Genomic DNA, 10,918 nt, shown 5'->3' on the forward strand with positions numbered 1-10,918 from the left:
CCCCAGTGCCGTACAGACGTATAGCGCATGCGTGGCGCCTTCTGCCGTAGAGGCGTATGGTGCATGCACGGCGCCTTCTGCAGTAAAGCCGTACTGCGCATGGCGCCCCCCAATGCCATAGAGCTGTACTGCGGACGCGCGGCACTTTCTGCCTTACAGCCGTTCTGCGCATGTGCGGTGCTTTCTGTTGCCGGGAGTCCGGTGAGCTCTGTGCCACCTGGGGCACGATCAGTGCCGCCCGCCCGGCCTCTAGAGCGGCCACCGGCGCTCCAGTTTCGACTCTTACTCGTTACTGCGCCCCCGTCTGTGCCGAGCAGTTTTCTGGCTGTACACCTACATGGCCCCGCCATCCTCCAGGACCCGGGAAGTGCCCCCTCCGTCCTCCAGGGCTTGTCTCTGTGGCACTTTAGTCCTCCAGGGGCCCCCTCAGATTGCAAAAATAAAGCCACCCCTGCAGAACTCTCTTCTCCACAGCAACAACTGGACAGAAATCAAACAACAGCGGTAAGAAAATCACCAGAGATGAGTCCCAAGTGGAAATAAGCAGGAGTGGTGCCTCGCCTGCTGGGAACTTAAAGCAGGAGAAAAGGGCCCGCTGCTCCTGTGGCTGCCTTCATGTCCTCTTGGCGAAGGCGGGGGAGGTGTCGGGGAGGGGTGGCCCCGCCCCTTTCCCAGGGGACTGTGGGAAGGGCAGTGGGCAGGGCCCCAGGGTACATGAGCCACAGGCTCGCAGAGGCTCTAGTTCTGCTGCTGGGCCCCTGTGGGGTCGGGGCTCTGCTGGTTCTTCAGTTTGTTGCAGCTTTGGGGCAGGCTCAGCTGTTTGGGCAGGCGTGTTTTGGCATTTAGGGAGGCAGAGCTAAGAAGGCTGAGCTAAGACCTTCAGGACCAGTAAACCTCCAGCCACCTGTATAGTAGAAAGTTGACCGGTGTGCTGCTTTTTTGTTTCCTTTTTTTCAGGTCAGTAACTTTGTGATGAGTGTTTAGGGGTGCCCAGATGGTTTAATAGTATGCTTTTATTTATTTTAGGAGTGCTGCATTTTCCTATAATTCCTGACTGTATTGAAGAGGCAACTGTGGGTTTTTTTCATCGGTTTTGCAGTATGCTGTGTGAGTTGCTGCTATTGTTTCTCTTAATTGGGTTGATGATGAGAAAATATCTTGTAAGGGTTTGGGTGAGCATTTTGTATGCATCTGCATATGGCACTTTATCATTTCTCAAAAAAGCAGCAGGGATGTAAGGCGTAGCGTCATTCAGGGTATGGCATGGCTCATCACCTTTCCCCATCTCCTGCAGAGTGCCATGGTGTCCCTAGAGTTTTTGCAGCTTGCAGCAGGCCCCCCGTAGATTGTATCAGGACATTACTTATTTTGTGGGTCTGATGCAGAGCCCAGAGTCTGTAGAAAGAGAGAAGGTGGGAGGTGCCTGCGGAACGCAGGGCACGGCTCAGAAGAGTCCTGAGGAGCAGCTGACGCAGGGGGTTCAGGTTCGCAAATACACGATAGGAACTGTCAGGAAGAAGTAGGGGTCCTCCCCTGACAGTTGCGGAGAAGGGAAGGAGTTTCTCAAGTTTTGGTGCTGGGGGTTCGCTAGGAGAGGGAGGCGGGTTCATCAGCCTTTGTCGTATCGGTTTTGCCTTTGGATTTGGGTGTCGACAGGGTCTGGTCTGCTCTAGTCTCTTGCATTTGAGGTGAGCTGGACAGTATGGAGCAGGAGCACGGGACTGGTGATTTCACAGAAATGCAATGGTAATTTTGTGTTTGTTGGTATCTTAGGTGCCGTAAATAATTGTTGCTGCAGCCTCTGACTCTGGAATCAGCACGAAGCGGGTGAGAGGATTGCTGTGGCACCTCTGAGGATGAGGGTGTTGTGGAAGAGGTTGTCATCTACCCTCATGGCAGTTGCTGCTGGAGCTGTGGTTTCTTTGTGTTTTACAGATGAATAGGAACCTGGTGACTTCAGGAACACATCAGTTAGCAGTTTGTGGTGGTTTTTTTGTCAAGGATGAATTCAGAGCCCTGGCCGTCTGAAAGCTAAGTAGAGGGACAGGCGCTGGAGGGGGGCCAAGGTTGATGGTTTCAGGGAAGAGATTTAAAGCCGGGGTAGAGCAGAGGGCTATGTGGGAGCAGTCTCCTCTGAGTAGGTAATGGGAGCGGGTTCCTCTTCAGCACAAAGCTAGTGTGTGCTGGGCAGGGCAGTTCTGGCCTGTGTCTTCGGCCTTGTGTAGTTTGTGTGCTCTGTCTTCTGTGTCTTGGACTTTCCTTAGGTTTTCATGTCCTTGTTGCTCTCTGCACTCAAGGGGCATGGCATGTGCCTCGGGCAGCCCCATAGGATCTCGAATGCCTGTGCTAATTTGCGGAGTGCCCAATGGGCACTTTTCTTGCATAACAATTTTAAAGCGCCAATCGGACTTGCCTCTCAGACGCTTCTGGACGGTTCTCTTCTGCAGTGTCGTTCACAGTTGCATGAGCAGCTCTGTTCTCTGAGCTCTAGCAGCTCTAGCCACCTACTTTTACGCACGGGGATTTCTTCCCTGCATCCTTACGTTCTCAGGTTTTGAAGCCAGGCTTCCTGCACATATGTCATCTCTGTTTTGACAGGAACTTCTTGGAATGGGCCATTACATTTGACTCTTTTATGGCTTGGCCATAGAACCTGCTCACGTCAGCGCTGCGGCCCTGTCGGTCTTCTTGCCCAACAGCATCTCTTGTCTGAAAGTTGTTCTTGTGGAGAGTTTTCTCTCATCTTGGAATCACGTTGTCTCTAGTGCTGTGTGGTGTTGGGCTGCACGTGGGTGTGTTTGGTGTGGAGCTGCCCTGCCTGGGGGTGTAGAGTCAGGGGTAGGGGGAACAGCAATAAGAGTCTATGGGTAATATGTTGATCTGCCAAGACTGTTGAGGCAAAGGTGTTACGGTCATCTGGGATCAAGCAGCCATCAGCAGGGATGGTCATTTCCATAGTGTTTTGTGGAGATGATTGGAGCCCTCTGGGAGGCCCTGTTTGGTGGTCGTGAAGCAGCTTGAAGGTGTGAAGGCTCATATGTGTGGGGATTAAGGTTGGGTCCCATTTTTTTTAATGGCAGGCTGTAGTTGGAGCCTAGATGGTATTCCTAAATGGAAGCAAAACCCCTGGAATTGTCCAGCTACTCATCAGCCTCTGGGCGACTTGTTTACTAATTTTTTTAGCTGTGGAGGGACAAGATGGGTACCAAAGAGTGACGGACGCGGCAAGTGGGGCCCCGTAAGAAGGTGGGTCAGTGCATGGTGCTGGAGGGAAGATGTGACCGGTGGCTATGCAACTATATGACGGCTTGGTGGTGGGGTGTTTTTGTTTTTGTTTTTTTTTTAATTTTGAAGGTGTGAAGTGATGAGTAAAGCAGGATATTGGCACCGGATGTGACTCGGGCAAGGCGAGCAATGACTAGTGGGCTGAAGCAGCAATTCTTTCTCAGATGTTGTATGGTGGGTGAAGTTTTAAGTGTCCTTTGGGTCTGTTTTCCAGGTGGTCTGTAAGCCTCAAAGTGGCATCCCGAAACCATAGAGGGCAGGTGGGTGGGAGGCCAGGGTAAAGGAGCAGGAGACAGGAATGGCTGTGGGCAAGCTGAGGTTTTGGGCAGTATCTCAGCCTATGCCTTTTGGTTGGCTTTTTTTTTTTTTTTCAGGTGCAGGACACAGGCTCAGAGGGGTTAAGCCGCATGCTGATGAGCGGGCTGAGAAGGTGAGGTGGTTGTGGGCCATATTGGTGACTAATAGTGAAGTATTATATGGCAACTTGGTTAAGTATTTACCTTCTGGTTTTGCAGGCGCCCTGTGAGCCATCTTTGGAAGCGGACGAGCATTAGAGGTGAGCTGAGGCAGTAGCGAGGAGGAGCTTGGGGCTGGTGACTTCTCACACGTGCAACAGTCGTTTTGTTTCTTGGTATCTCAAGCAATGATGGCAACAGCATCTGATTCTGGAAGGAGCAGGCGAGCGGAATCCCATTGTGCTTTTGAGGAAGTGGAAGTTGTGGAAGAGGTTGGTGCTGACCTCTCTGAAACTTCTTGCTGGCACTGTTTGGTTTTCTTTAATTGCAGATGATGAAGAGGAACCCGGTGACTACAGGAATATCCCAGATGGTTGAGGTGCTGGGTTTTTTTTGCCGACAAGGGATTTAAGACCTCCAGCCCTCTGAAAGCTAAGTTGAGCAGCCAGAGCTGGGGAGGGCTTGGCAGGAGGGGAGAAGTTTGGGAGTTGCAGGAAGGCATCTTAGAGAAGGGCAGAGGGCTGGAGCAGTCCCCTTTGGGCAGGTAAAGGGAGCGGGTTAGTCTTCAGCACGATGCTAGCATGAGCCGGGCAGGGCGGTTCCAGCCTGTGTCTCTTGTGTTGTTTGTGTGGTGTGTTTTGTGTCTTAAACCTTCCTTGGGTCTCAATGTCCTCTTTAGACTTGAGGAGCACGGCCTGTACTTCAGGCACCATCCCTAGAGCCTTGAATGCCTGTACTTATTGGCATTGCCCCAGTCGGGTGCTGCTTTTCTTGCATCATAAGCTTAAAGTGTGGCTGGGTCCTGCATCTCAGAAGTTTCTGGACGGTCCTCGTTTGCAGCATTGTTCCTGGCTGCAGGAGCAGCTCTGTTCTCTAGCCATCCATTTTCAGTGATTGGGACTTCTTCCCTGCATCCTTAAGTTCTTAGGTCTGGAAGCCAGGCTTCCTGCACGTACATCTTCTCCGTTTGAGAGTCACTCGTTTTCCCGGGCCGTTACGTTGTACTCATTTCCTAGGGTTTCCCTAGAGCCTTCTCATGTTGCTGTCGTGGTCCCGCAGGTCTTCTTGCCTGACGATCACTTATGTCTGGGTGTCATCCTTCTTGCTGAGAGTTTTCTCTCATTGGTGAGGGGCATTGTTTGTAGTGTTCTGTGTAGTGTTAGTCTGTGCTTGTGTGTGTTTGGCTCGGAGCTGCTCTGCCCGGTCACGTAGAGTCAGGGGTAGGTGGAACAGCAAAAGAGTTTGTGGTTAATACGTTGATCTAACGAGACTGTTGAGGCAAAGGTGGTAGAGTCAACTCCCATCAAGTAGCCATCAGCAAGTGGTGTGGGCAGCTCTTTAATTAATGGGGTGGTTTTGGGATGAGCAGAGCTATGTGGGAGGGGCTGTTCAGCAGTAGTGAAGCAGACTGCATCTCGAAGACATTAAGGCTGCTTTGTGTGGGGTGTAATGTTTGTGTATTTTTTTTTTAATGTCAGGCTGTAATTGTACTCCAGATGGTCTTTCTAAGTCAAAAGAAGACCTTTTCAGGGGGGTGTGTAGTGTCACACTGGGTTCCCCCTAAAAGAAGCAGTTCACAGCCCAAAAATGCCTGAAAATCCATGGGGGGAATGTGTGTTTAAAAAAATAATAAAACCTGTATATATGGGTATGAGGCATTGAAATAAAGAATAATTTCTCATTTTTATACATATTGAAAAATATGAGTTTATGTATATAAAAAGGAGTTCAAAATAAAAACCTCTCTCTGCTATATTATATAAATGATGTTACCGTATTAAAAGATCTGTCCCATAGCCAATTTTTGTCTTCATGGTTCTCTCTCTGTCTGGCTCCCTCTCGCTTTCTCCTGTCTGGTCTGTAGCCCATCGCTGTCTTCTTTCCCCTGTGGCTCCCTTTGCCTGTTCCCTGCCGCCCCCGCTTCTCTGCCCTGGAGCAGATGGCTGTTGTATTGGGTTTACGTGACAAGTCTTTGCAGGGGCAGGGGCTGCAGGGGTGGGTTCTGTGAGAAGACACAAGAAGCTCTCCCCACGTTGGGCACAGCCAGCTCAGAGAGGGACCTGCTGCTGGTCAAACACCACTGTGGTCGGCAACGCTGGCCGGGAGCGGAGCAGAGAGTCCCCTGCAACCTGTGGAGGCCCCGCTGTTGGAGCAGAAAAAGAGGGCGAGGAGGAGGGAGCGGCAGAGACAATGCGAGATGAACCGACCACAGCCCTGACTCCCTGTTACCCTGCGTTGTCTGGGGGTACGATGTAGACAAGTCGTGAGTGAAGATGATCCCAGAAAAAAAGAGGGGTAGTGGGAAGGTGTTTTTTAAATTCATTTTTATTTCTCATTATTTGATTGACAATCAATTAAATGAATTTCCCCAAATTGAGTCTGTTGCTCTTGTGACTATGAGTGATCTCTTTGTCCTTGTCTCAACCTATAAGCTTTTTGATTTTAATTTCTCCCCTTGTCTCGTTGAGGAAGGGCAGCGACAGAGTGGCTGGGTGGGTACCCAGGGGCCAGCCAAGGTCAATCTACCACAGATTACTTCTACTATGCTCCCTGTCCTTGTTTTTTCATGCTTGACTATGTTTCTTGTACCCGATCTCTTTTGAAACTTAATTTCTTACTTTCCATCTCTTTCTTTCTAATTCTTGCTTATGTTTCTTGATCCCAGTTAGTTTTAAATTATTCTTGCTACCTTTCCCTCTGTCTCCCCAAAATAAATTTTAATTTCTTTCCTGTGTTCTTGTACCCTGTCGCTTTTCATAATTGTCTTCCTCCATCTCTTTCTGTGCAGTCCTGCGTACCTATCTTTTAAGTCTTGCGTATGGTTCCTGTATCCTGTGCCTTTCGAAATTTTGTGTCTACATCTCCTTCTAACCATTTCCCTGTCTATAATTCCCCATTCTTCCCTCTCTGTCCTGCACCCTGTCACTTTTTTCATTTTTTTCTACAGCTCCCTGTTATTTTTTGCTAATGTATCTTGTACCCTGTTGTTTTTCGAAGTTTTCTTTCAACGTGTACTTCTGTTGGGGTCCCTGTTTCTATTTTTTATTTCTTCATGATGTTACTTTCCCCCCGCTCCTTTGTCTTGTCTCTGTTTTCTTGTCCTGCTGGTCCCTTCCGCCTCTCTCTCCTGCTCCCAGTCTCTCTTATTTATCCTTCCATCTCTCTGTCCCTGGGCATTTTTGCACAGTCTCTCCCCTCTCCTCTCTCTGCTCTTCTTGGCGGCATCCCCTTCCCTGCCTTCCTGCCCCACACCCCTTCCCTATGTCTCTCTGTTTTTCCTCCTGCTTTTTCCTTCCCTTTTCTCCTGCTGTCCTGTCGCCTTTGGGCACTGAGCCTCGTAGCCAACTCACTGCCGGGATTTCTTGGGCGCATGAAGGAAGAAACACTTCCTGCCCCCTCTGTCCCCCTGGATGCATTTGCTGCCCCCAGGGTGCAGAGCTGGCTGTCTGGGAGAGGCTGAGGGGAGGGGGTGATGTGCTGTGGGGCTTTGGCAATGGCCCCTGTTTCCAGTGGGCTCCAGCTGGGGCTGAGGCAGCCCAGGTGGGACCCATGAGGTGAGCATGGGCTGGGCCAAGGGCTTAAAAAGGCTGCAGGTGGGGATGGGCCTGCTGTGCTGAGGGTTTCTAGCTGGGGAGGGGGGTGCCTGGGCATGGCTGCCTGCTGGAGCTGGCTGAGGAATGAAATAAAGGGGGTTCCACAGGCAGGTACCTCCAGCCAGGAAAGGACGGTCCCCGCAGCGAGGAAGGATCCCTCCCAGCCATCCCTGACCGAGGGCACCACCAGCACAGAGCACCGGGAGTTCACTGCCTCCGTCGGCTGCGCGTGTGAGCCACTGTGCCTCTGGGATGCCTTGTGGGAGAAGAGCATTGAGGCGCCCACCACCTGCTCCTAGGCAGGCAAGGGTCAGGCCGCCCGCACCACAAAGGAGGAAGGGGCAGAGAGAGAAGCCTCTGGGCAGTGAAGGTCTCCCACACGTGCCAGGAGCTGCGGTGAGTCACCTGCCCTCTCATGTGTGTCCAGGCCCTTCCCTGCCACGCTTCTCCCAATCTCTGCCTGTGTCCTTGCCTGACCCAGGCTCTGGCTCCTCAAAAGTTTTTGCTCTTCTGCCAATGCCACCCTGTACTCCGTCCCCTTCTCTGTTTCCTTTCTGTGCCTCTGCCTTCCCAGCTCCCCATCCGCTATTATTTCACTCCTCCCACACTGCCTTCTTTGCTATTGCTTGTGAAAATTGCATTTGTAGGTCTCCCTCTACCCAGCGACCCGTCTCTATTTCCAGTGACTCCCTCTGCTCCACCCTGCATCCCTCTTCCATTGTCCTCTGCCTGTAGCTGTCGGTCTGACTCCATCTCCTGCTATTTAACTTCCTACCTACCTGTATGGCCAGTACCCGTTGCTTTCCAAATTTTCTTTCTGTGTCTCCATTTACCCAGATCCCCATCTATGTTTTTTAATTCTTCTTGCTTGTCCTCTGCTATGTTACTTTTAAAATTTTGTTTCATTGTCTTTATTTATTCAGTTTGCTGACCCTATTTTTTTCTCCCTCTTTTCTTAATCTGTTTGTTTTTTAAATTTTCTTTCTATCAACTTTTATCCAGTTTGCCATCCTCACCTTTTTATTTTTCTTGTCTTTCTCTTACCACCTCCCTTTAAAAATTCTCTGCCTACTTTTATGAAGCTGCCAATACCGATTTTTGTTTCTTCTGCATTGGTCTTGTACTTCATTGCCTGTAAACATTTTTATTGAGTTCGCTGTCCCTATGTTTGTTTTTTTTTCCTTTCTTTCCATAACCACTCTCGCTTTTAAAAGGTTCTTTCTGTCCACTTTTATCTCATTCGCTGTGTGTATTTTTAATTTTTTTTCCTAATTCATTAATGCAGAGGCTTTTTAAAATTTTCTTTCCACATCTCCATTGTATTTTGATGTCCATATTTCCTAATTATTTCCTTTTGTTTCGCCAGTCCCCATCACTTCTTAAATTTCTTACTTTTATCCTGTTTATTGTCTTTATTGCTTATCTTTTCTTTTAATTATTTCTTGTCTTTACTTACTACCGTTGTATTTAAAATTTTCTTTCTACATCTGTTTTTTTTCGCCATCCCTAATTTGTAATATTTCTCTTTATTTACCCTATCGGCTAGCACTTTTTAACTGTTCTTACTATGTCTACTTTTGTTCCCTTTGCTGTCATTTTAAAATTATTTATTGTCTTTCCTTAGTGCTGTTGCTTTTTAATTTTTCCTTCTACGTCTCTGATTTAGTTTGCCATTGTTATTTTGTAATTTGTTTCCTTGCTTCTTTAATCATGGATGCTCTTAAGATTTTCTGTCTACATTTATCTCCTTTGCTGTCTTTATTTTTAATTATTTCTCATCCTTCCTTAGTGCCTTTTGTTTTTAGATTTTCTTTCTACGTGTTTTAAGTTCGCTGTTTCTATTTTTTAATTTTTTCCTTATTTTCTTAATCCCTGTTACTTACATAATTTTATGTTTGAGCTCTTTACCTCAGAAACCTGTCCTCGGGTTGGTTTGTGCCTCAGAGCCCTCTTATCATCCTCTGCGCCATCTAGGATGCTTCCATTTGGTCCCCGGCCTCCTGAGGACGTCTGTACTCTGTTCCAGTACCCCCCGGACTTCCTCCTCATGTCCCTGTACCTTCTTCGGTCTCTCTGGCCCATTCAGGACCCCTCTCGTGGTGTCACGACAGCTATAGATGCCTTCAAGGTTGCCCTTAGCACATCTTCAGCTTTGTCTTGGACCTCGCACACCCCTCTCTTTCCCTCAGAAGGCTTCCCAACTCCATACCTGTGAGCTGGTGTCCAACACTGAAGTTTTGCTTAGCGTAAGTACCTAGACTGGCGAAGCCTTACCTGCGAGATGTAACCTAGCAGCATAGCAAACTTTGTCTGAACTCCTCCTTAGTTCAAGAAGGATGGATGGTAGTTGTGTTTTACTTTGATACATTGTAACTTAACTAACACAATGAAATTCCATAAGTGACGTTAATGAAGATTATATGCTTAACATTATGAATAACAGTGACCGTTATGACCAAAGGAAAGGGAACTCTAATTCTTGGAAATGAAGAAAGGGACATTTCTATCCCGACGGTCCCCCAGGTCCCCCAGGTCTTCTTGCCTGACGGTGACCTCAGTCCGGATGTCATCCTTCTTGCTGAGAGTTTTCTCTCATCTTTGTGGTGTGTTGTTTTTAGCGTTCTGTGTAGCGTCGGTCTGTGACTGTGTGTCTGGCTCGGAGCCTTGCTGCCTGGGTGTGTAGAGTCCAGGGCAGGCAGAATAGTGATGAGAGTCTGTAGTTAATATGTGGATCTGTCAAGAAGTGGGGCTCCTTCCCTGACGGCTTGGGAGAAGAGAAGGGGTTTCTAAAGTTTTGGTGCTGGGGGATGGCTAGGAAAGGGGTGTGGGTTCATGAGTCTTTCTCGGACAGGTTTTGCAGTTGGGTTTGGGTATTGATGGGGTCTGGTCTGTTCTAGCCTCTTGCATTTGAGGTGAGCCAGATAATAGCGAGGAGGAGCACAGAACTGGTGATTTCACAGAAATGCAATGGTAACGTTGTGTTTCTTGGCATCTTAGGTGCCGTGAATAATTGTCGCTGCAGCTTTGGCCTCCAGAATCGGTGTGGAGCAGACGAGCGGAACGCCACAGCGTTTGGGAGGATGCGGGTGTTGCGGAAGAGGTTGGCATCTCCTCTCAAGGTGCTTATTGCTGGTGCTGTGGCTGCTTGTGAGATTTTTTTTTTTTCCTTTTGCAGAGGAGGAGGAGGAACTTGGTGACTGCAGGCAGATATCAGATGGCTGTTTTTTTGTGGATTGCGTCAAGGATGGATTCCAACCCCCGACCCTCCAAAAGATAAGTAGAGAGACCGATGCCGGAGAGGGGCCAAGGGGACAAGGTTGACAGCTGCAAAAAGGGGTCTTTGAAGTTAGCATAGTGGTGAGGGCTGTCCCTGGGCACAGTCTCCTTTGGGCAGGTCAAGGATGTGGCTTACTGCTCAGCGTGATGCTAGCACATCCCGGGCAGTGCGGTTCCAGCCTGTGTCTGTTGTCGTGTCGTTCGTGTGGTCCGTGTTCTGCGTTGTAGACCTTTCTCGGGTCTCGAGGTCACCTTTAAGCTCCAGGAGCATGACGTGGCGCCTCGGGCACCCTCCCTAGGGTCTCGAAC

At 49.1% G+C, this 10,918-nt stretch overlaps 1 protein-coding gene and 2 long non-coding RNA genes across 3 annotated transcripts; all 3 read left to right on the top strand.

Annotated features, from left to right (window-relative positions):
• LOC128903156 (uncharacterized) lies at positions 1–5,748 on the top strand. The gene is made up of 5 exons (XM_054187101.1): positions 1–504; positions 3,660–3,715; positions 3,801–3,841; positions 3,927–4,012; positions 5,605–5,748. The coding sequence occupies exons 1-5, from the start codon at positions 28–30 to the stop codon at positions 5,746–5,748; spliced, it is 804 nt and encodes a 267-aa protein (XP_054043076.1). The 5' UTR covers positions 1–27.
• On the top strand, positions 715–3,348 carry LOC128903190 (uncharacterized). Its single transcript, XR_008464040.1, has 4 exons — positions 715–926; positions 1,027–1,107; positions 1,774–1,827; positions 1,936–3,348. It is a non-coding gene; the product is annotated as an uncharacterized LOC128903190 (long non-coding RNA).
• A 110-nt stretch (positions 5,749–5,858) lies between the features above and the next one.
• Positions 5,859–9,526, top strand: LOC128903191 (uncharacterized). The gene is made up of 3 exons (XR_008464041.1): positions 5,859–5,985; positions 7,441–7,729; positions 9,308–9,526. It is a non-coding gene; the product is annotated as an uncharacterized LOC128903191 (long non-coding RNA).
• Positions 9,527–10,918: the final 1,392 nt, after the last annotated feature.

The sequence above is a fragment of the Rissa tridactyla genome, assembly GCF_028500815.1.
Source record: "Rissa tridactyla isolate bRisTri1 chromosome 24 unlocalized genomic scaffold, bRisTri1.patW.cur.20221130 SUPER_24_unloc_1, whole genome shotgun sequence".
Lineage (NCBI taxonomy): Eukaryota > Metazoa > Chordata > Aves > Charadriiformes > Laridae > Rissa > Rissa tridactyla.

Excerpts from the sequence above, each read along its gene's own strand:
- LOC128903156 (XM_054187101.1), top strand. The coding sequence starts at position 28 with ATGCGTGGCGCCTTCTGCCGTAGAGGCGTATGGTGCATGCACGGCGCC. Across the intron at positions 505-3,659 it reads ACAGAAATCAAACAACAGCG|GTGCAGGACACAGGCTCAGA; the intron begins GTAAGAAAATCA and ends TTTTTTTTTCAG. Across the intron at positions 3,716-3,800 it reads CTGATGAGCGGGCTGAGAAG|GCGCCCTGTGAGCCATCTTT; the intron begins GTGAGGTGGTTG and ends CTGGTTTTGCAG.